Source organism: Lytechinus pictus, chromosome 16 (assembly GCF_037042905.1).
Source record: "Lytechinus pictus isolate F3 Inbred chromosome 16, Lp3.0, whole genome shotgun sequence".
In the NCBI taxonomy this organism is placed as follows: Eukaryota; Metazoa; Echinodermata; class Echinoidea; order Temnopleuroida; family Toxopneustidae; genus Lytechinus; species Lytechinus pictus.
The window spans coordinates 15,607,005-15,633,116 of NC_087260.1; the positions used below are offsets into that span (position 1 = coordinate 15,607,005).

The 26,112-nt window shown below is 38.0% G+C and overlaps 1 protein-coding gene across 1 annotated transcript; it reads left to right on the plus strand.

Moving 5' to 3' along the window:
* Positions 1-349: 349 nt before the first annotated feature.
* LOC129279319 (neuronal acetylcholine receptor subunit alpha-6-like) lies at positions 350-18,284 on the plus strand. The gene is made up of 8 exons (XM_054915408.2): positions 350-550; positions 3,310-3,474; positions 4,266-4,390; positions 11,697-11,741; positions 12,955-13,064; positions 14,187-14,322; positions 16,425-16,913; positions 17,865-18,284. The coding sequence occupies exons 2-8, from the start codon at positions 3,384-3,386 to the stop codon at positions 17,970-17,972; spliced, it is 1,104 nt and encodes a 367-aa protein (XP_054771383.2). The 5' UTR covers positions 350-550; positions 3,310-3,383; the 3' UTR covers positions 17,973-18,284.
* Positions 18,285-26,112: the final 7,828 nt, after the last annotated feature.

Genomic DNA, 26,112 nt, shown 5'->3' on the forward strand with positions numbered 1-26,112 from the left:
GTAAAAATACACGGTGTGATGTAATATGTAATATTAATATTTAAACATGATTACTGTAGAAATTATACCTTATTTTGTAGTGTTGTTTTATCATTATGAACACCTTAAGGATATTAAGTGTTCTTATATATATATATATAAATATATACATATATATATATATATTTACCTCGTAGATGACACATATATATATATATATATATATATATATATATATATATATATATATATATATATACTGTATATTACAGTCACCTCCTCAGATCAGTATCCCCCTGTCTCTTTCCCCCTCTCTCTCACCCCTATTGATCCCTGGGACTCCTATTGTTATTTCATGTTTAGAATCTTCAAATAATGGAACCGTGTCACTCCGCGAATCGTGTCTGCTTAAAAACCATTGTGTGGCGTGCACTGTTCGCGAATGTCGTGCATAAAAGCGCCGCAATAATAGAAAGTCAGATCCAATACTGGCCCCGTTAAAGGCCACTATAATACCACTCCATACCTGAGCTGTTTTTGTAGTGTCAACCTGCTGTTAGGGTCCCAACAGGTGAGTATTTCCAATTGTTTCTTCCACCAATCATTGAAATATAATATTAACATGCTTATATCATATAACGTAATACTTTAACATTGAAATATGGTTATTGAATCAGTCTGTTTTGAATTCACTAATGATGTATAATGAGCATGTGAGTCGTTAATGGTAAACACGGTGATTATATACGCTGCAATTATAATAGTTGTTCGTATTTCATATTCACAAATATTATTTCGGTAAAATGCGGGTTCCGTTTATGAATAATTTGCAGTCACATATTATGTCCTTAAGTATTTTTAGAACGTAGATGACAATACTATACATGATACACGAGGAGGTAAATATGAATAGGTCTGTTAATACCACGTTCAGTATAGTTGTCACGGTGTTGTGTAAAGTATAAAGGTGAGGTTTTTAAGTGTTTTTCCTCTCCATATAAATTTCAAAAGTAACATGACAATGTAATAATTATATGCCATTTGTGTGAAAAGACAAACGTTGTCTCAGTTGAGAGATCTTACATGCAGGTTTCTTCAGTGTAATTAAACTATGAGTGGGTGTGTGTTGGAGAGTGTGTGGGGGTGGGTGAGTGCGTGTGGGTGGGTGAGGGGTGCGGAGGTGCCGTTGCCGAGTGGTCTAAGGCGCCTGGCTATACATGGAAAGTCCGGGGTTCGATCCCCGGCCACGTTACCTTTTATCCTGCATTCAAATAAATGGAAATGCATTATTGGTATTGGTGTGCACTTATTAAAAAAAATTAAGTGAGTGCGTGTGACAAAACGTAATTGAGATATATAATAATAATACTTTCGCTGCAGCTGCTGCTGCTGATTATCATCATCATCATGCATAATGTGTTCAAACAAACATGTTCACAGGATCCCCCCCCCGGGGGGGGGGCGCATCAATATAAGAATGAGAAAAAAACAATCCTGTATCCTTTTCGTTTGGTCTCATATCACTACGGCCTATAACACTCTCAAAACACATCAATCAAAATGACTAGTTAATCGAGTCAGCTGGGTGCAACTGTTATTCTAGGCATATTTGACTATTTTCTAGTCGTATTTTACTAGAACAGAGTTATTTCTGACTAGAACATACGTCAGATGTGACTAGACATATCAGTTGCACCCAGCTGACTGGGGGCCTACCGTAGAATTATTTAACTCTATGGGGCCTATGTATGATCTAGTCGATTTGACTGATTTCGTTTACAACTAGTTTGCCTACTAACAATTTTGTCTAATTGCTATTTAGTCCATTTACTATTCGGTCTAACACCGCTTGGTTCATTAATTGTAGTTGGATTGTTCATTTATTAGCGAAATTTTGGTTTGACAAAGTAAGAAATGACAAATAGACGAAGTGGCAATTAGACGTGAGACCAACTGGGTATTAGTCTAAGTGAGAATTATATTAAATGGGTCTTAGTCCAAGCGTCGGGTAGACCAAACGGCAATTAGACCACACTGATAGTCTTACCGACCAAATGAGTTTAGTCTACGTGGTATTAGCCTATCTGAGAAATAGACCGAATGTATCAGCACACCAGGTAAACATAAACCCTCCCACACACAATCGAACATTCTGACAAACATCGCACATTTTGTTTGCCACCATCTTTTTCACCCGTAGAAGAAAAAATGCCATGCAAAGCGATATAAAAGAATTTGAGGTCCCGGGAGATTAATATATCAACAATGATGGTATGTCACCTGATGCTGAAGTTCATCTTTTTTTCAGAAGTGGCTGAAAGGGATCGAGTTCGGCTTTTTGTTGTCAAAAGTGCTCTGGTGTATTTACCTTATTCCTGGCCAATCAATAGTCTAGGAACTGTTAAAGAACCACATGCATGGGGAAGGAGGGTGGGGGGTACGGATCCCCTCCGCCGGCAGCCCATATAGAGACAGAAATGCAAGCAGATTCATCGTTTGTAGAGAGAAAAGGCCTGGGGGTGAAGGGAAGGAGAGAGAGAGAGAGAGAGAGAGAGACAGACAGACAGACAGACAGGCAGGGGGGGGGGGCAGATAAGATGACCGAACGAGGGGGGGGGGCAAGAACTTGCAGGTATTGTAAACACAGATGGCTAAATTCAAAGAAAGGCAAAGTTGAATGGATGTTCCTATACTGCTCAAGTACGGTTTATGTATTCATACTACCGACATTAGAAACCCATATTCTAATTTAACAAACTGGGGTTCAAACTTTACTTGTAGTACATACCTATACACATTACAGGACGAGGTTTCACAAAACGAAAATTCAATTTGTTCGAGGTTTGAGCCATGTTCCCCTTCCCTTTCCCGTGCCCGGGTTGTAATGAAATCATTTTAATGAAGGTTAAGAAAACAAGCAGAACAACAAGAAAGTGTTCACAATATCGGGTAATGAGATGCTAATAATAACTACATGTACATTTTTAACTACCGTTATTGTAATGGTTTTTGTTATCATTACCGTAACCATCATCATCATCATCATCATCATCATCATCATCATCATGATAATAATTATAATAATAATAATAATAATAATAATAATAATGATAATAATAATAATAATGATAATAACAATAATAATTACTATTGTTATCATTAATCATAATTATCATTATTATTACTATTAGTCCTATCATTATTATTATTATAATCATCGTCACCATTATTTATTGATTAATTTATCATTTATTAAATATAAGTATTGCTATCTTTATTGAATGTTCTTTCATAATACCCCGTTTGTCGTATCATTACCATTATTATTAGAAACGAGGCGAAAGGAAGATCTGACTGTATGTGCCTTTTCTCACTTGTTTTGTCGTAAATGATCAACCACGACCATGAAGATCTGTACCATCGTAGTCGCTCTAATACTAATAATCGTTGGTGAGACGATTGCTCATGACCACGAGGACGATCATGTTCACGAAGGTATATAATCGTTCTTCAATATATAATTGTAGAAATTATGTAGTACGCACTACGTGTTGGGTTTTAAGGGTAATTTAGAGCACCCCTTCCCGCTCCCCTTCCCTACCCTAAAAAAAAATTACCAGAAATTTATTTGTTTATTTGATTCTGTTCCCCCCCCCCTTTCGTAGCCCTCTCTTCCTTTCTTTGTTCTCCATGCACATTTTCCCAATTTCTTTCCCCTTTCTTTCATGTTCTTGTTATTTTTCCTGTTTTCCATTTTATTTCCATATTTATTGCTTCCGAACTCGTAGAGGGAGGGTTAATCCCCCTACACCCTTCATATAGTTACGTTAATTGGCAGGGATTTTAAAGAAATTCAGAATTTGTACAATGATGACCATTTTCGATATTTGGTCACTGTCTAGGTTTCTTCTAACTGCGCACTCGATACATGGCCTAATCCATAGTGTTCATGGTTTTTTTAATTTTGAAGAAGTGAAACAATGCAATATCACGTTTTACTTATCACGTTTGTAGAGCCTGTTTGCTGACTGACATCTCTAATCCTTCTCGGCGACACGACATTTGCTCCTGCGACAATTGCTCCGGGCTTAATTTCGTCTAAGATTTAGGAATAGGGTTGCAATAGGGTTTTATGTAAGGTTTAGGGGGTTAAACCCATGATGGTTGAAGTTGGTTATTCGAGTAGTGTGTGGAATTTAGAGCCGAGCAAATGTCATGGAACCCTCTAATCATTGTATTTGTATTCGATTGATTTTATGTTATTTTTTAATTGCTTGTAAAAACAGACTATCGATCAGAACTCTACCAAACTCTGTTCACCAATTCGAGCTATGACAAGAGTTTCCTCCCCCATCATGATGAGACGCACTACGTTAATATCTCCTTGGAGCTTCAGGTCCTCAGAAAACTGGTTAGTGACGATGAGTGTGTGTAAACTCATAGATTGTGGCATTGTTTTTGTTGAGTGAGTGAGCGAGACACTGGGTGGGTTAGTACGTGAGTTGAGTAAGGGTCGGTGAGTTAGTTTATGAGTTTAGATGACGATGAGTATGTGTGACTCATAAATTGTGGTATTGCTTTTTTAAGTGAGTGAGTGAAAGAGAGAGAGAGAGACAATGAGTGAGTAAGTTCGTGAGTGAATGCAGAGGCGTCGATCCTGGGGGGGCAGGGGGGCGATCGCCCCACCAATGAAAATATTGGGGGGGGCAAACATATCGTTTTGCCACCCCCCCAATAATTCCAGATGTGCAAAAATAAAATAAGATTGTAATGTTCAGCAAGCGAGATTGAGATACACAACTCGTTCTCTATTGCAAATCGTGCTCAAAATGTCCGCTTTTCAGATTGGAATACAAAAATTTTCGGCTCGCGCTTTGCGCTCGCATCATTTCTGTAGTAAAAACCCATACTTTACATGATTAAATAGGTGAATAGAATGTCCCGTTTTCAGTTCTAACCCTCAAAATAACTCCCGCTTCGATTTGCAATAATATTTTGTTGGATATATATCTTGTTCTTTATAAAAAAAAATCCATTAATCTGTCATTTTTTTCAGATCGAAATATGCGAGCTTTTAGAGAGAGATTTGTTCTTTTAGATACCAATCTTAATTATTGGTACCAAAAATGCTTAGAATATCAAGCTTTCAGGTCAGAATATAAAGAAATTTCAGCTCGCTCTCGGCACTCGCATTATCTGTGTAGTGAGATATGTATCCTCCTCATGAGTTACTATACAAACAGTCCTAAACATGTACGCTTTTCCTGTTTTAAGGTCAGTATACTAAAAAAAATCAGCTCGCGCTTCGCGCTCACATTAATTTGTTGGTGAGATATATGTCTGTATCTCATGAGTCATATATGCATATGTATATATATATATATATATATATATAAATATACATATATATAAGTAGTTAAGGATGAGACCTCATACCTAATTGACCTTTGACCTTTGACCTTTGACCGCATGACCTTTGACCCAACTTCCGGTCACTGTTGACCCCGTGACCCCACCTTCCGGTCAATCATGACCTTTGACCTTTGGGTACGCGGTAAACAGGAAATTGGATAATGAAGCGCGGGAAGCGATTTTAATTGGATAATGGAGCGCGGGAAGCGATTTTAATTGGATAATGACTCCGCGTGGGGACGCGATTTTAATTGGATAATGAAGCGCGGGACGCGATTTTAATTGGATAATGACTCCGCGTGGGGACGCCATCTTAATTGGATAATGAAGCGCGGGACGCGATTTTAATTGGATAATGACTCCGCGTGGGGACGCCATCTTAATTGGATAATGGCCAGCCACAACGTCACCATGAATCGGTATTACGACACAGTTACGCAACCACGGCCGTGATGTCATATCCCAGGGAATTACCCTTTACCCGGTATTGCACCACCGTGGCGCAATCGTCACGTATAGGATACGATGCACGAAACAGACGTATGATTTCTACACAGTTTCCTATTGAAAAAATTATCTTTCTCCGCCTACCAGCAGGTATGTCAAGTGCCTCGCGGTTCACGAATCGATCGCCCCATGCACGACCAACGCCCGTCATTGAACTTGGGATATCCTATTCAAGGTGAAAGCCGGCTCTCTCTGTCTCTTATTACAACAATTATTGGTAATCCAACATGTGATTATAATCATGACATCTCAAGCTCTACTCATTCCAGACTTTCCCCCATCAAAACTCTCTGACTTTTCCATACCGTTTTGTACATACTTTTCATTTAACTCACATGACCTGCACGGCTCTCTGACCCGCAAAAGTATGTATATTGAAACCCGTAGACGACTCCTTTCAATCAACTTCATTCATCCGCAGTACAGATGGTGATAACATGAAACACTATACAGTCAAGGATGATTCTTTATTATTACTATCATTTATTCTATTCCATTTCAATGTAGATAGGTTCAATTAGTGTATAAACAGCAGATTTTGATACAAAGGTAAAAATAATGTAAGATATGTTCTCAAATTACGTTGTCACAACAAAATAATTAACTGTTCATTGTTAATATTAAAGTGAAGTTCTCGTTTTTTTCTTTTCCTTCGCTTAACTTATTGGATTGTAACACATGTCTATGGATGGCATTCAGAAAATATGAACACAATGAAGTTCAAACTGTCATTTATGCCCGCATTTATGTTGACGGCGTTTTCTTGGATTATTCGACAAGCTGATGTTTGTGCCTTTAGTTGTAGGTTCCATCTTCACCCTCCGTTTCTTCTCCACCATCATCATCGTCATCGTCACCTTGATACTGGAATAAACCATCGAATTGTGAACCATGCCTGGCTAACACTCTCTGTACGGCTTTCCGGAATTCCATGCCATTCTCTAATCTTTCCGTGAGATCGGACACGATTTCACGATTGATGTCAGCGTCTTCGAGGTACACGTTCTGCTGCAAGAACTGAGAGTAAAGATCGAAAAAGATGCGTTTGACTGCCCAGAGTAGTTTCACGTGAGCCTTTGCTTTAGCGTCTTCTTCTTCCATTCCTTCTGAGATGTATTTCTGATATTTTTCGTCTCTCAAGTCCTCGGTGGTTGTCATGGCTTGCTCTAACCATCCTCGATAAGCGAGGTTGTCTTCAGTTTCTTCCATGTTTGCTGTCATTGACGATTCGTGTCCATCGCTTTCTGATACGCTCGTTTCGGAATCATCGTTGGATTCTTCAACTCTTTGCATTTGAGAGGATGGGTCGGAGTCTTCATCTTCACTCGTTTCTTGTCCAGTATCATGCTCGTTTTGTTCATGCCTCTGCATGTTATATTTCCTACTAAAAGTTTTATCGCATCGTGAACAAGCGTAACGGTTGGACATATCCAATATATTCATGCTGACTCGATGATTATTTGTTGGGAAATGAAGAAAATTAACGTTCAAACTTGTAATTATACGTAATCATGAAACGCGCGCGAAGGTACTTTGATTCTTACGGATTTTTACGCATTCTTACGGATTCTTACTCATTCTTACTCATTCTTACGGATGTTTACTCATTCTTACTCATTCTTACTCATTCTTACTCATTCTTACGGATTTTTTACGGATTCTTACGGATGTTTACGGATTCTTACTCATTCTTACTCATTCTTACGGATGTTTACTCATTCTTACTCATTCTTACTCATTCTTACTCATTCTTACGGATTTTTTACGGATTCTTACGGATGTTTACGGATTCTTACTCATTCTTACTCATTCTTACGGATGTTTACTCATTCTTACTCATTCTTACTCATTCTTACGGATGCTTACTCATTCTTACGGATTCTTACGGATTTTTTACGGATTCTTACGGATTAATCAATGCTTTCATATAATCTCAAGGAAAATATGTTCATCCACGCTAGAATGACCCATGCAGCATGGGTCATTCCAAATAATCTCAAGGAAAATATGTTCATCCACGCTAGAATGACCCATGCAGCATGGGTCATTCCAACGTGGATCCGTAAGGATCCGTAAACATCCCTAAGAATCCGTAAACATCCGTAAGAATGAGTAAGAATGAGTAAGAATGAGTAAACATCCGTAAGAATGAGTAAGAATGAGTAAGAATCCGTAAACATCCGTAAGAATCCGTAAAAAATCCGTAAGAATGAGTAAGAATGAGTAAGAATGAGTAAGAATGAGTAAACATCCGTAAGAATGAGTAAGAATGAGTAAGAATCCGTAAACATCCGTAAGAATCCGTAAAAAATCCGTAAGAATGAGTAAGAATGAGTAAGAATGAGTAAGAATGAGTAAACATCCGTAAGAATGAGTAAGAATGAGTAAGAATCCGTAAGAATGCGTAAAAATCCGTAAGAATCAAAGTACCTTCGCGCGCGTTTCATGATTACGTATAATTACAAGTTTGAACGTTAATTTTCTTCATTTCCCAACAAATAATCATCGAGTCAGCATGAATATATTGGATATGTCCAACCGTTACGCTTGTTCACGATGCGATAAAACTTTTAGTAGGAAATATAACATGCAGAGGCATGAACAAAACGAGCATGATACTGGACAAGAAACGAGTGAAGATGAAGACTCCGACCCATCCTCTCAAATGCAAAGAGTTGAAGAATCCAACGATGATTCCGAAACGAGCGTATCAGAAAGCGATGGACACGAATCGTCAATGACAGCAAACATGGAAGAAACTGAAGACAACCTCGCTTATCGAGGATGGTTAGAGCAAGCCATGACAACCACCGAGGACTTGAGAGACGAAAAATATCAGAAATACATCTCAGAAGGAATGGAAGAAGAAGACGCTAAAGCAAAGGCTCACGTGAAACTACTCTGGGCAGTCAAACGCATCTTTTTCGATCTTTACTCTCAGTTCTTGCAGCAGAACGTGTACCTCGAAGACGCTGACATCAATCGTGAAATCGTGTCCGATCTCACGGAAAGATTAGAGAATGGCATGGAATTCCGGAAAGCCGTACAGAGAGTGTTAGCCAGGCATGGTTCACAATTCGATGGTTTATTCCAGTATCAAGGTGACGATGACGATGATGATGGTGGAGAAGAAACGGAGGGTGAAGATGGAACCTACAACTAAAGGCACAAACATCAGCTTGTCGAATAATCCAAGAAAACGCCGTCAACATAAATGCGGGCATAAATGACAGTTTGAACTTCATTGTGTTCATATTTTCTGAATGCCATCCATAGACATGTGTTACAATCCAATAAGTTAAGCGAAGGAAAAGAAAAAAACGAGAACTTCACTTTAATATTAACAATGAACAGTTAATTATTTTGTTGTGACAACGTAATTTGAGAACATATCTTACATTATTTTTACCTTTGTATCAAAATCTGCTGTTTATACACTAATTGAACCTATCTACATTGAAATGGAATAGAATAAATGATAGTAATAATAAAGAATCATCCTTGACTGTATAGTGTTTCATGTTATCACCATCTGTACTGCGGATGAATGAAGTTGATTGAAAGGAGTCGTCTACGGGTTTCAATATACATACTTTTGCGGGTCAGAGAGCCGTGCAGGTCATGTGAGTTAAATGAAAAGTATGTACAAAACGGTATGGAAAAGTCAGAGAGTTTTGATGGGGGAAAGTCTGGAATGAGTAGAGCTTGAGATGTCATGATTATAATCACATGTTGGATTACCAATAATTGTTGTAATAAGAGACAGAGAGAGCCGGCTTTCACCTTGAATAGGATATCCCAAGTTCAATGACGGGCGTTGGTCGTGCATGGGGCGATCGATTCGTGAACCGCGAGGCACTTGACATACCTGCTGGTAGGCGGAGAAAGATAATTTTTTCAATAGGAAACTGTGTAGAAATCATACGTCTGTTTCGTGCATCGTATCCTATACGTGACGATTGCGCCACGGTGGTGCAATACCGGGTAAAGGGTAATTCCCTGGGATATGACATCACGGCCGTGGTTGCGTAACTGTGTCGTAATACCGATTCATGGTGACGTTGTGGCTGGCCATTATCCAATTAAGATGGCGTCCCCACGCGGAGTCATTATCCAATTAAAATCGCGTCCCGCGCTTCATTATCCAATTAAGATGGCGTCCCCACGCGGAGTCATTATCCAATTAAAATCGCGTCCCGCGCTTCATTATCCAATTAAAATCGCGTCCCCACGCGGAGTCATTATCCAATTAAAATCGCTTCCCGCGCTCCATTATCCAATTAAAATCGCTTCCCGCGCTTCATTATCCAATTTCCTGTTTACCGCGTACCCAAAGGTCAAAGGTCATGATTGACCGGAAGGTGGGGTCACGGGGTCAACAGTGACCGGAAGTTGGGTCAAAGGTCATGCGGTCAAAGGTCAAAGGTCAAAGGTCAATTAGGTATGAGGTCTCATCCTTAACTACTTATATAATATGCCTATGTGTGTGTGTGGGGGGGGGGGTGTTTTGTACGATCGAGCACCTTTGGAACGTTGATTCATGATTTTGCCCCCCCAATCCGAAAAATGGATCGACGCCCCTGAGTGAATGTGTGAGTGAGATGGAGAGAGAGAGGGAGAGAGAGCGCGCGCGCGCTCGAGTAAGAAATTTAATGACTTATGGGGTGTTGCAAGAAACTTGCGATCAATCGCAAGTCTATTTTTGGTCTGTAAATCAATCATATGTCTTGGATTTAATTGCAAATTAGTGATTGATTGCTAATCTGCTCCTTGAAACAAAAAGTTTATCCGATTTGATACAGTTATCGTTGATCTATCAGTTGTAAAATTGCAACAGAATATTTGCAATTGATCGCAAATATTTTCTTGCAACGCCCCCTAAGTCTTAATCCATGTGGGCGCATGAGTTAGTCAGCGAGGGAATGAGTGAGTGTGCACATGGGTAGTAAAATTATTGAGTTAGTGAGTGAGTTTGTGGATAAGTGCACGAGTGAGCGAGTCGGTGAGTGCGTAAGAAAGTGAAAATAAGAATTAGTGAGTTAAGCATTGAGTGGGGGAGAGAGTGAGTGAGTGGATGCATGAGTGAGTTGGAAAGGGAGAAAGTAGGAGAATGAATTTGAGACGGAGATTGGGTGGGTGGGTGAGTGCTTGAATTCGTAAATGAAAAGGTTAGTGACTGGCTAGTTAGTGAGTATTACCAATTTAATGAATGGGTGAGTGAGCGTGTGACTGAGCGAGAGAATAAATAAGCATGTCGTTGATGAGTGAGTGGGAGATTGAATAATTGGCTAATCAATAACTGAAATCAATCTGATAGTTATTTAGCCCGTATTAAATCTATTAAGTTATACATTTATTTGTCTATTTTGTTTTATGTGGTGCATATTGTGCACGATTGACCTCTTCACTTGCATGCATTCTACAGACACCCTGTTAATAACAAACCTCATTTGTATGTTTATCGTCGTTAAACTGATTATTCCTTATCAACTAAATTAATTTAGAAATATATGATTTTGTCAAGCTTGTAGCATAAAAAACATAAAATAAGGATATTAGGTTTTGATCACATTAAAGAGATGTGACATTATTCTGAATCTTCCTTCATTAGATAAAATAAGATGATGATGATAATAATAATGATAAGTTAAATTATTCTTAAAAAGAAGAACTTTCATTCCTGGTTTATGCTTTCATCATACCTTTCTGGTCCCATGTAGTTTTGGTTCATACACAAATTTTGGTCTTGTTGTATAATTTGCCTTTGATTTCATTTTTCGTTCCACATTTTCCATCAGAATTTGTTTGAAAGCACAATGCAGATGAACGTTTGGCGAACTTTGGTAAGTATTGTCATAATATAATCTGTCCGGCCTGCACTGCACTAAGTTTAAGTATATTGATTTAGCGCCAACACAGAAGTGTTGGAACAACACCAATTTAGGTACGGACTATTAAACACCAAATAACAGCAAAACCTGTCAGTGTTAAAATGTCATTGGCTTGATTCTAACATTTCAACATTAAAAAAAATCAACACATCTCAGGTGCGGACATCCGGCTCCGATTACAAAGAGTTATGATGATCCGATCAAAATCAACTGATTGGAAATCCATGCAATGTCATATATTTTTTTCTTCAGGAAATATGCACAATTTTTTTTTATCCTTTGTAAACAAATTTTCAAGAAAAGGATGAATGTATGAATATACATCATATCTACAAAATATTTTGAACAAACATGCAGTTTAGATGTTGTTTTTCCTGGCTGTCCATATTTGTGGTTGATCAGATGAATCGCAATTCTTTGCAAGACGGGGCAAAGAGGCCGGTTTCGAGGCAACATTTTGACGGCCTTGGCGTTGACCTCGGGCTGGTTTACGAGTACAAACTACAAAATCTTTGGGAAAAGGTTTTCTCCAGGCAGCGGCCTCAAGACTAGCATGTACCAGCCTCAGCGACAACTCTGATGGTCATCATGAAATACACCGGCCTGAAAAACATCTGGCAAACAGATGCGATAGATTTAATAAAACTCACATTGCGATCGATTTTAAATTCATATTTCTTAACTTCTTGAATTGACATCAATATTGTAATGTGAGTTTGAATTGAGTCTATCCGCATTTTTTTCAAGTTCAACCTAAAAGCTGTTTTGTGAAATTAAGCGGAAATGTCATTACTTATATTGTATCAAATTTTCATTAAATTTTAACCGTGATGTTCGTTTATATCAATTCAGATGAAGTTTTTGTCGGGGTTGACTTTTAACGCCAGCGATTTTTAAATGAATCCATTCCATCTGATTACCACTACCCCGTCTCCGGCCTCCACAGAGACCCTTCCCCTGGGACCCACAGAGACCCGATACAAAACGTGTTAGATAACCGAGTTACAAGGCGTATTTTTGCTGGATAGGGGAACGAATTTACCCGGGGTACATAAATTGAAAAAGATAATTCATTCGGTCTGAGCAATTAAGCAATAGCATTGGACATGGACTCATATACATGTATATAGAAGTCTTAACTCGTATATTGCTGTTGTGTCACCAGATTTATAAAGATGAAAGGTTAACTTGGAATCCAGCAGAGTTTGGTGGAATTCACAGATTTCACGTGTCGTCCACCATAATATGGGTGCCTGACATCACTATCTGGAACAGGTATGTGAACCTACAAAATATTGGGTAAAATTTTAACCAGCACGAGGGTAATTATGTGTCCAACCAATTTTGGGCAGTATATTTAACCAATGCGGGAAGCATATGTCCAGTAAGGTTAAAAAATAAGCAGCTATTACTTTAGAATGGACAAAATTTTCATCACACTGGATGAATAAAAATACCCAAAAGAAATGCCCCATGTTGGTTGGACACATAATTACCCTCATGGAGTATTTTTACCCAACATTTTTAGAGTGTAGCAAGCTATGGGGCCCCTGAGGTGATAACATTTTTTAACTTTTGACTTCCTCGTTTTTTAACTCGTTCTCTCGACTTTATACTATCTCATTCCATCAACTCACTAGTTCCCATTCCCTCGACTTCGTTTCCATGACTTGCTAACTCGTTTCCTCGGCCTGCTAACTCTTACACGTACTCGTTCCCTAGACTTATTAACCTAACTCGTTCCATCGTCTTCTAAATCGTTCCCATGACTTTCTGACTCCTTCCCTCTACTTGCTAACTCGTTCCCTGGATTCACTCATTCGTTTCTTTGACTTACTATCTCATTTGCAAAGTTTTATTCCAGGCGGCAGGAACGACAGGAAAAGTTTAAAACTTTAAGATTTTTGTATATATCCTTTTGCCATCCCCCTTTTTCTTTATTTTTTGTATCTGTAAATAAGACATTCGAGACTATTTTGTTGCCGACGGCGAGGGTGAAATTTAGATCAGATGTCATAAAATACGCCTTGGATTTAATTATAATATTATTGTTATTATTATTAAGTATTTTGATTTCATGACAGAGGTGATTATCATATTATACCGAAAATACGTGATTTTTGTCGTTTTTGTCAGCATATACCAGCCATGCAGGGAGCCACAAGGAGAAGGCGCCACCATCACTTATCCATTGAGGGATAACGTCACCTTAATATATAAGTACCCTATAACTCCCTCCTCTGATATTAGTATACGTGCAAACTTCAAAATGTTAGCCTTTCACCCCCCCCCCCCTCCATCCCCACCCCCCAGTGGTCCGGCCGATTGCCTCCCATGTCAGTCTTGTACTACAAAGTTTACAGAGCTAATTGAATATCTGTTGTTCCTTTATTCTAGTCCTCCTGATGAAAACCCAAGCATGGAAAATTCTGAAGCCATTCTGTATCCGGACGGCACCATCTACCAGGTCGTTCAGATGTTCGTTGATGCTTCGTGTGCATTCGATATCAGTAACTTCCCATACGATTCCCATGTGAGTACCAAATGGTTCGTAAACTGAAACCAGGTTTCACTTCGTCCATGGTCATGATGGTCCAACTCTCTACTGAAATCATAGAGTAAAAAAATATGTCAAATTCTGTTTACATCGTATGTTGCTGTAATGGCGAAGAATAGTAAGTTTAGTGGCGTATCTAGGGGGGGGGGGGGGAAGGGGAGGCACATGCCTTGGGCTCCACTTTCAGGGGGGGGGGGGCGCAAATAAAAAAACAAAATAGAGAAAAGGCAAAGGAATAAAGGCGCAGAAAATGAATACCTATGAAGGTGATCAATACCCCAGCCTGTCCTATATTATTACCATGCATGGCAATGCAGTTTCCAACACATTTAGAAAATGAATTTTGCATGTCTGTACCGAGGGATGAATATTCGTGCCAACTTTTGATTAGTGATATACTTATCCTCACTTGCCTCTCAAAGGGGGGGGGGGGCACGGGCCGGCTGTGCCTCCCCCCCCCCCCACTTTGAGAGGCACAATTAAAATTTGAAATGTAAAATCGCAGTTAAAACAGAAGTGTGCCCCCTTTTTATTTAAAGTGAAGATTTTTTTTTTGCTCGTCAAAATTTTCCTCGGCAAAATGTGCCCCCCTTTCAAAAAAACATGGATCCGCCCCTGCTTATCCTCTTCAAGAATTCCAACAAACAGTCATTAAAATATCCCTTATTCAGACGCAAATATAATAACTTGACATCTCCAGCTGCGGGTTTGCATTTTGATACGTTACTCTTCATTAATTCTCACAAATAGTTCTGCAATACATTTTTTCTGGTTTAATTGTCATTTATTTAGGCTCGCGCTTCGCCCTCGTATTATGTCGATTTATATAATGAGATACATATAGGAATACCTTAAATGGGTGTTTTTTAATGTTCCCTTTCGGGTCTAAATATCAATAATTTTCAGCTCGCGCTTCTATAGTTTGATACGCATATGTTTATTATTACCCAAAAAAAACTGGATCATTCAGTCTTAACGTCTTGATATGGAAAAATATTCGCACTCGCATACATGTATATCTGCGCCTCTAAAACCCTACATCTAAATAATAGGTTTTATTTTGACTGGTCGTGTGTTTGCTAACTGTAAATATAAGTGTATCATATATCATTTATAATACACTTTGAAACAAACGCGATTATGGAACTTGTCCCGGGGCGCCGTTTGCAAGGGCGTAGGCTAGGGGAAAACGTGTACCCTCCCACTGTGGCAGAGGAGTTCCGACACTGGTATGCAAAACGAAATTTGTACCCCTTCTTCTGCTTTCAACAGCTGATTTTTGCAAACTTTAGTCCCATCTCCCTAAGATGTGCACCCCCATACCACTTAAATTCTACCTCCCCAGGATGTGCACCTCCCCCAAACCAGCCTATGCCCTTGCTTTGTCCCAGATACGCCACTGCAGTACCATAGCCTAGACACTTCTTAATGATCTGATGAATAAGGCAGGCGCGGATCCAGAGTTGAAATTTTACGGGGTGCTACAGGATCCAGGATAGTTAAGAAGGGGTGGCACATTTTACCCGTTCGAAATTTGACAAGCAAAAAAGTGTTCACCTAATCTTTTTTTAAATTAAAATCCTACGGGGGGCTAGCGCACCTTCAGCCCCCCTGGATCCGCGCATGCATGGTTAATCCACAACTTTAGACCAGGGTTTAAAGTAAACCCCGAGTCCAGAATACATGCCATTAATGAATATTTCGCTATCTTGGGATTATTTTCTGAAGAGTCATACCTTTACCTCCGGCTCACATCCTCGGCTCTCTTGTGACAGCGTTCAAGAGTGTGTCCAACTGTATAGGCCTACCCACAGTGTGGTCTGGAGCACACAGTTTGATATCATAGTCACACTTCTAGCAGTTTAACAGTTAGTGCGAATCACATTTTCTGATATGCCTCTATAGGTGGACACTCACAGTGACGAGGCATCTTGTTGGCAGGAAAGATGTTGACAATAATTGCTATGGTATGGCTACTGCAAAAGAAAGGTCATGTGATTCTACTTATCCCCACCCCTTTCATGTACATCAAGTAGACATATCTGCTATCTTGTATTCTTTACCTTATAAACATGCAGAATTGCAGCCTCGTTTTCGGTTCCTGGACCAACGACAATTCGCGGATAGTGTTAGGCACTACGTCGGAAGTTGTAGGTCAGAGTCACTACACGAAGAACCCGATGTGGGACGTCGCAGAATCCTCGGTGCAGAAGCACTCGGTCGTTTACCCTTGCTGCGAGGAGGTCTACGAGGATGTTACGTTCTACCTGCATATTAAACGCCTGCAGAGCCACGGTCGTATCGGCACCGCCGTGATCAGCGCCTGGCTGATCCTCGCTGTCTTCCTCATGCAGCCATCGAGAGGGGGAGAACGGATCATCTTCTCCGGGTTCGTGTTTGTATCGTTGGTCGTCATCAGTGCGGCTCTCAGCGCAGAGGTGCCGTCGTATTCTACGACCAGATTAGGGAGATTCCTCCTCGCTGGGATGCTGATTACTTGTATTGTGATCGTCATCAACGCCATCATCTACCGCTTCTATCCAACAGAGCAGCAAGGTGCAACAAAGGTACGTCCATACCAGAGATGGTTTTTCATAAAGAACAAAAAAAAATATGTTCGGCTTTACGCAAGCATACTAAGGCAGATCAGTGCCTGAGACCCGTTTCATAAAGGATTTAAAACTATTCTAACTGTGCTATAATGGCAGCTACCATGATAACCGGGCTCAGTAGCCAATCATAATCAAGGTTTCCTTGGTAGTCGCCATAATCGTTAGTTACCATAGTAATACATAGTTACAACTCTTTATGAAATTGGTCCCTAGCTGTCCCTCGCATTGAGTTGAATAATGAAGATTGGAGACACCCAAATATTTTGTTCTCCTGTATAAAAAATTAGAGTTAGTTTTGTAAACTAATCAAATTTTGACAAAATTGCTTTCACGTACATTGTAACAAGATTTTATCAAATATGCTAACATAGTGTAGGCCTACACCGCATTTCAAATTTATTTGCAATGGGAATGAAAATGAATCTTTGGCATCCAAAACGGAATGCAAACACTACAGGCATATAGAATATATATAGGATTCAATGCCTTTGAGCGGCTTTCGAAAATCTTTTGTATAGTCCAAAACGAGCTTTGTTGAGGTATTTTTTTCAGGATTTTTTTTTCTCTCTTCTATTTATTGTCTTTAGTTGTCGGTTTTGTTATATATATATATATATATATATATATATATATAAATATATATATATATATATATATATTGGTTGCAAATGGTGAAGGAAAACCGTAGAAACAATTGTGTCCTCCACGAGCATGAACATGATGAAATGCGTGTTGTCTCTGGATGATATTTCGTCCAAAACAGTTCAATAAATTTCTCGGAAGTTACTCTCTTTATTATCATCCCTTTCTCTTTATGTCTACTCTCTCTCTCTCTCTACCCTCTTTTGTGCCCCCCACCCTCTCCACCCTTTCCCTCATTCCAACACCACCCCTTTCTTCTTACAGGCCCAATCCAGCTTTAGTGCGCCCCGAGTCTTCTTCCTCTTCGATGTCGCAGTCGGTCTGATTGCCTTCGTCGTTCTCACCATCGCAACCGGCGCCTTATTCTCCTAACAACGTCATCATCATCATCATCAGTATCGTGAATGAATTAAAGGTCCTTGTCAGTTCTGCTTAATTCTGTTCAGTTCATTTTATTCAATCATTTATATATCAAAATATGTAAACAAATCATGCACGAGTAACAATTATTGTAAATATAGTTTGAATAATTAGGGAGCCCCTAAAAGCAGAGGCTTGATGAATGGAGCATCTGCTATAATAAAAAAAAAGTACATGAAAGTGTAACGATATTTAAACAAAACTCAGTAGAAAAAAAAATAATGATAACGGGCTAACTATAACTGAGAATGTATATAGTTGCAGAAAAAAATCACGAGAAAGTCTGTAAACCAAGGTTATAAATCGTCATGGTATAATCTTAGATCTAGATCTGGTACAGATAGGCCTACATAAAGTGAATTTTGTGAAACCCTGAAATCTATGAGCTGAAAACAATCATGCTGAAGATTGCCCCACATAATATAGTTAAGCACATATATATGGGACAGTGTATATATATATATGTATATATATATATATATATATATATATATATATATATATGTATATATATATATATATATGTATATATATATATATATATAATCATAAAGAGGATGCACTTTTGGGCGGATGTGAATTCGTGCCCTCCTTCCTGCTTTCCCAAGCCACGCAGTCCCCAGGAGAATGGTCAATTTTCGCTTTAAAAAAGTGTCCATATTAACTCAGCATTTTTGTGTGTATTTTTTAAAAATAGTAGTGACATGTTTTGGTTACAGTTTTATCTGTCTGTCGTGGTGTTTTGTTTCATAATTTCCTTCACAGAAGAGGCTAGTGGTGTGTACCCTGTAAATGTTGAAGATAAATGAAGTGAATTGAAGATTTAAAAGAATACCATTATATATACGCATGTAAACAGAAAACTTGATTTGTCATACATGTCATAAGACTACTTTTGATTACAGATTTTTCTGTAATTTGGACTTTGATTAATTTCTTCTTCTTTTTTTTTTACTTCTGTCAAGTAGAATGTTGTTTAACTATACGTTGTATCTTTAATTTGAGGTATTATTTTTTTAAACAAACGAATCACTTTATACATCAGAATGTTCCATTTCATAAACTTTGATTTAAATTCATTAAATGTGTTGCGTTTCGTTTTGCCGTTCTTTGGTGTGAATACTGAGGATATGAGTGCATGAGTAGCGAGGGAAAATTCTGCAAAATACACCAATTAAGAGACGGACTAGATAGCCTCTTATAAAAAAATATTATCCAGTAGTATCGAGTTAATTGGAAACACGCCACTCTCAGGGGACCACTTCCATCAGGGGTCGCGGAAGCGGGGGGGGGGGGGGCTTCTGCCCTCACTTTTTTTCCAAAACTGTGTACAAAAACGTAAAAATTATTATGATTGTGAATTTTTGCATGGTCAGCCCCCCACACTTTTGGCTCAGCCCCCCCCCCCACTTTGAAAACCGTTCCGCGGACCCTGTTCATTGACGAGTGGATACCAGGCGCGACAATGGGGTTTCGAATAGCACCCTAAACAAGTAATTTCCATATTCTAAAAATGCACCCCTTAACAAGTTTTGGCGTGTGAGACCCTACTCTTAACGACTATAGAAAACAAAACAGTACCCTTGACAAGGTTAGTATTCCCTGAAGTACTATTTCAATTGTTATGTCACGGACGTCGGCTTTACATTGGGTTCAGTACCGCCCTACCTCCCACACCTCGCTCAAATCGGACTTTAAACACGTAGTTTTGGGGCAAAAAGTGCATCCTTTATAGGGCATTTTGGTTATTTTTATACCCTCGCAAATTTGACCGTAAACACGTAGCTTTCCTAGCAAAATATATACCCCTTTTCAGTATTTTAGTGTTACTTTGACACCCTTATTACGTTACGTACGTAACGTGCACATTCTTGAAAAGGAGCCTCCCTTTTACGCGTTTCTTTGGTGGCGCCTAGTATCCACTTGTCAATGGAAGTGCCCCCCCCCCGGGACGCCACAAAAAAATGAAAGAATGGAAAGGGGCAAATCACCGTTTAAAAGGCTGGAGGATTTTGGTAAATGGTATACACTATAGGCGATGGTTTAGCGGGAAAGGATCACCAGCCGTTCTTAAAGTCGCTCTTAACTTACGAACAGCTATATGAAACGGACCCCTGAACAAGGGGGTAACAAACAGAAGAAAAGCATGTACAGAATAGAAAACAGTGTTGTAGTCAATGCCCAAACCATCCAGGCCCAGGCTTCATAAGACCAAGGCTAATTAAGGTATGGAAACCAGTGCCTTAAAATTAAAAGGCAAAGGCCAAGGCTTTTCAAACTTAAGATATACAGAACAAGGGGGTAACAAACAGAAGAAAATTATACAAAACAGTGTTGTAGTCAATGCCCAAAATATCAAGGCCAAGTCCAAGGCTTCAATGCCTATAAGGCAAAGGCATGAAAACCCAAGGCCTGAAAATCATTTCAAACTTACGATGTACAGAACAACGGGATACCATGCAGACCAATTAGAGCTAAACCAATTGAAACCAAATGGCAACTGGTTTCAATAGGGAAATTGGAACAACTGGTTCCAATTCAAACCAGTTGTCAATTGGTTCCAGTTAAAACCAATTGGGAAACTGGAACCAGTTGCCAATTGGTTTCAATTGGTTCCAGTTGAAACAATTAAGCAACTGCATCTCAGTTGGTTCCAGTTGTTCCAATTCCCTATTAAAACCAGCTGAATCCAATTTCCAGTTGAAACCAATTGGAGGCAACTGGTTCTAGTTGAAACCAATTGGTTTCAACTGGATCCAATTAGAACTTCCAGTTGGAATGAACTTAATTAGTTACAAATTGATTAGCATTTGTACTAACTATTGCTCATGCCAACACAGAAGAATTATTATATGTCTATTAATACCAATGTAAAGGACATTGTTAAAATATAGACTTTCATACATATATATTTATAAGGAGGATCTTCGAATATATGTATTTGTATTTGATGCAATTCGGTAACAGTTAGTGGTGTACTAATTATCTTTTAATCTATTGTAATTATAATCTATAATATTTATGAAGAAGGTTTTCACTGATAAGTATTCTAAACATTTATCTTAAAAAAGTGTGGCACCTGAGAATGAAAAGAAATGAATAGATACGTTGTGGATGAATCACATAAAACATTAATCTGTACACATTGGCAGATAATATGCAAATCAACTGGTTTCAATTGGATCCAGTTGGAAGTCATTTCCAGTTACCCAACTTCCAGTTAGAAGTCATTTCAATTTACCCAACTGGTTCCAATTAGGATTTCCAGTTACCCACGCATGGTTCCAGTTAGAAGTCATTTCCAGTTGGAAGAAATTTCCAGTTACCCAACTAGTTCCAGTTAAGATTTCCAGTTACCCAACTGGTTCCAGTTAGGTTTTCGAGTTGCCCAACTGGTTCCAATTGGAAATTGTTATACTCCAGTTAAAACCAATTGAAACCAGTTGGAAATCCAAATGGTTTCAATTGGATTTTGGTCCTGGGGAAGAAACAGTAATGTAATGGGCAAAAAATTAAGGGGCCAGATAATGGCGTATCGGGCAAAATTTATATAAAGTTGTGAGCAAGCGAAGCGAATAAAATTTTGACAATTTATTATAAAAATCTACTTTTGTGATAGATTTTAACATAACATTCAGAAATAATCATATTTCACCCTTCTCTCTTTCCTTTTCTCTTTTTTTCTTGGTCGTGGATTTTTTTTTTTTTTTGGGGGGGGGGGCAAGCGCCCCAAGCCCCCCATCTATACAGCACGCCACTGAGAAAAAAAACACATACAAAATATAGATAAAAGTGGAACATTGAATGAACTCGGTCTGATGTTCATGTTGAATTCACGGGGTAGTGGGGTACCACACTTAAAGGGGTACTCACCTGAGCTGAAAATAATTAAATCTGAAAAAAAAAATGAGTGAAGAAATTACTGAGTAAAATGCTGAACATTTTTATCAAAATCTGATAAAATACGGAAGTTATTGAATTCTAAAATACAGCAATATTTTGTGAAAACAAAAACAATATATTTATGCACTTCGTAATGAATTATCAATAGGTGAATGATATCATTATGTCCCCACTTTCCTTTTTTCTTATGTTATTTGGGTGGTCCATAAGTAGTGCATCTAATTTTGTCTGAAGGAGAGCAGTAATAGACATTCTACTTTGATCGATGAACAGGCTTAGTCCTACAACACGTTGGAGTAAACTAAACTATCAATCGCCCACGAAAGATGTATCGTGTATCGTGAAACCCACTACACTGTTCTTCTTCGCCATAAATACCTTCAGAAGTTACATAATGTTATTACATGAAATCATAAATATTTCATATTTTCATACATGTGGGTGTGGTATGTCTCACTTATAATGAAATAAGTTACGGCAATTAATATCTAATGCATTATATCAGTTGCCAATCCATTTTTTTTTTCTTGGAGGACAAATTTGAATAAGCATTTTTCATATAATGAAATACAAAAAAGAGGTGGGGATATGATATCATCGGTTTGCTCATTGAATATTATGAAGACATGTATAAAAGAACTGTTTCACCAAAATAATTCAAATCTTTGAATATGCCTTCCCTTTTTAATTGTGTGTTTTATTGAATAAAAAATAATCATGAGATATCCATAAAATAGGATACAATTCGACACAAAAAAAAAACAGATGGGGGAAAAGGGGGCCAAATAAAAAATACACGAGGTGATTCACGAACCACGAGTCTCGCATGATTTCGCGATCAATAAAATATGATATATAATATGATCTTTTGAACCCTATATGACATTTGACTTTGTCATCCTCAAGAACACAAGTGTGGTATTACCCAATGATTATTTGTGCAAAGTATGAACACAACATTACTGATGCAGATCGTAAAGAAAGAAATAAGAGAAAGTTGAACAAGAACTTGAAAAGGGATGTCATTTGACCTTCTGAAAAGGGATATCATTTGACCTTCTGACCTCTAGATGACCATTGACGCCATCATCCCCATGAACACACTGGTTGTATTATCCAAGGCAATTTGTACCAAGTATAAACATAATTGATGCATAAATAAAGAAATGAGAGCAGTTTGAACAAAAACTTGACCCTTTGACGATCATCAGAAAAAAAAGTTTCCGGTGACGTCACTCTATACCTCCCACTCGTATAATACTCGTGGGTCTGCGATGTGATGACGTCAGTCTGACAAGCTTTGGAGAAATTAACATGGAATAGCGTGGTATTGCGTAAGAGGAACATGTTTAGTCTTAATCAAAGGTAAACTGATTATTGAATTATTTATAATCAACATTATAACAGGTTTTCAAGAAATAATGAGTAGCCGTGTTTTTGAAATTCAATAATCTTACACTATAAATAATATTTCGAAAGCTATAGGTAATCGCATTTAGATCAGAAAACAGAGGAAATCATGATCAGTTCTGATGATGGGAGGAAAACAACTCAAATTGCCTAACAAAAGAAAAACAGAGGTGAAAGACGAAATTTTCTTTTACACATGATGTTGTGTACCTATGTATGAGGCGACTCTTGCGAACCAAGGAACGGGACGTGAAAGACGTGAACGCAGAAGAAAGAAATGGCAGATCGAGCTCATCTCATGAAGCTGCATGAAGGGAAACACCCACAAAACTCCAGGGAAATTCGCGGCTTTCAAGGGGGGGGGGGGGGTCGGAATTTTTTTAAGCCCAAATTTTCCCCTATCGACCGCTCAAAGTTTCATTGAAGGGGTAGTCCTGCAGTCACTTCTGAAAGGACAAGTCCACCCCAACAAAAACTTGATTCGAATAAAAAGAGAAAAATTCAATAAGCATAACATTTCATCAAAATCGGATGTAAAATAAGAAAGTTATGACATTTTAAAGTTTCGCTTCATTTCACAAAAGAGTTATATGCACATCCCGGTCGGTATGCAAATGAGGGAACTGATGACATCACTCACTCACTATTTCTTTTGTATTTTATTATATGAATTATGAAATATTTTGATTTTCTCGTCATTGTCATGTGAAATGAAGTTTCATTCTTCCCTGAATACGTGGAATTCCATTATTTTAACATTTTGTGGTTCAGGCAAGGAGGTCCTAATCATCAAATTTGTAAAAATTGAAATATTGTATAATTGACAAAACAAAAGAAATAGTGAGTGAGTGACATCATCGACTCTCTAATTTGGATGTAACTGTCTAGTTCATATAACTATTTTGTTAAAAATAAGCAAAACTTTGAAATGTCATAACTTTCTTATTTTACATCCGATTTTGATGAAATTTTCAGCATTGTGCTTGTCTGATTTTTCTCTATTAATTCAAATCAACATTTTGTTAGGGTGGACTTGACCTTTAACTGTATTATTATATAACAACACTATTATACAATAATCTCATAAGCCCTTTTTAAAGGTCAAGTCCACCCCAGAAAATTATTGATTTGAATTGATAGAGAAAACACAAACAAACATAACGCTGCAAATTACATCGAAATCGGATGTAAAATAAGAAAGTTATGACATTTTTAAATTTCGCTTATTTTTCACAAAACAGTTAACTGCCCAACTCAGCGATATGCGAGTCGATGATGTCCTTCACTCACTTTTTCTTTTGTTTTTTTTGTTTGAATTAAACAATATTTCAATTTTTACAGATTTGACAATAAGGACCAACTTGACTGAGCCATATAGCCTTTAATGAAGTCGGCTCAAGGTTGCAAGCCGCTTCGGGTAATTTCTCGAAAGATTTATTAAACAATTTACAAACTCTGTTTATTCCAGATTGTGAATTTAAATTTTATGCAATCAAAAAGGAGTATGTTTTGAAAGAACTATTACATATTGATTGTTCGAAAGCGGTCGGAGTAGATGGCATTCACCCTAAGTTTCTTAAGCTGGCAGCAGAGAGTATAGCTGGCCCTTTAACCCATTTATTTAATGCAACTTTACAAACTAGTGTTATTCCAGAAGATTTTAAAACAGCAAGAATTACTCCTGTACATAAGGGAGGATCATTTGATATTGACAATTATAGACCAATTTCTGTGCTTCCAGTCCTGTCCAAAATACTAGAGAGAGCAATACATGATCAATTGTATAAGTACTTAAATGTAAATTATCTACTTGCAAATTGTCAGTCTGGCTTCAGACCGTCTTATTCTACTGCCACTTGTCTAACTGAGATTACAAACTTTTTGTATGATAAAATGGACCGAAAACATGTTACTGGTGGTATTTTCTTGGACTTACGCAAAGCTTTTGATGTTATTCCTCACAATTTTATACTTGCAAAACTTAAGTACTATGGTATTACTGGCAATGAATACAACTGGATGGAATCGTATTTAACAGACAGAAGGCAATTTGTAATGATTAACAGTTGTCGCAGTGAATTTTTGAAGATAAAATCAGGTGTCCCACAAGGATCTATACTGGGTCCATTGATATTTTGTATTTTTATTAATGACATGTGTAATTTGAAATTGCATGTACATTCTAAAATGTCTCTTTATGCTGATGATACCGCCATTTTTAATCACGGTGAATCAATTAAGGAGGTACAAAAGTATTTGCAAGATGATTTTGATTCAATAAGTAAATGGCTAGACTTAAATAATATGCATTTACACCCGCAAAAAACAAAAGCCATGGTATTTGGTCAAAAGAAAAAGTTGAGGGGTGCTCATTTGTCAGTGAAATTCAGGAACATACAATTAGAAAATGTAAAAAAGATTAAATACTTATAGGTGTCATGCTCGATCCGGGCTTGACTTGGTGCGAACATATTACTAATATCGTTTGTAAAATATCTCGGGCAATAGATTGTGTAAGGCGGATTAAGCACTTACTGTCCTTTGATATTATGAAGAAGCTGTACTTTTCTATGATTTTACCTTACATTGATTACTGTATTACATCTTGGGGAAGCAGTGCAAAAATACATTTAGATAAGATACAAAAACTTCAAAATAAATATGCCAGAATGCTTTTGAAAAAAGATTATAATACATCACAAATTTCTTTGTTGCAGTCACTGAAGTGGCAATCAGTAGATCAGCGTATAAAATATCAGTATTGTGTTCTTGTATATAA

Bases quoted from the DNA above. Each gene is read 5' to 3' on its own strand.
- LOC129279319 (XM_054915408.2), top strand. From the start codon at position 3,384: ATGAAGATCTGTACCATCGTAGTCGCTCTAATACTAATAATCGTTGGT. The intron at 13,065-14,186 runs GTATGTGAACCT...CCTTTATTCTAG, and splicing joins GACATCACTATCTGGAACAG to TCCTCCTGATGAAAACCCAA. The intron at 14,323-16,424 runs GTGAGTACCAAA...ATAAACATGCAG, and splicing joins ACTTCCCATACGATTCCCAT to AATTGCAGCCTCGTTTTCGG.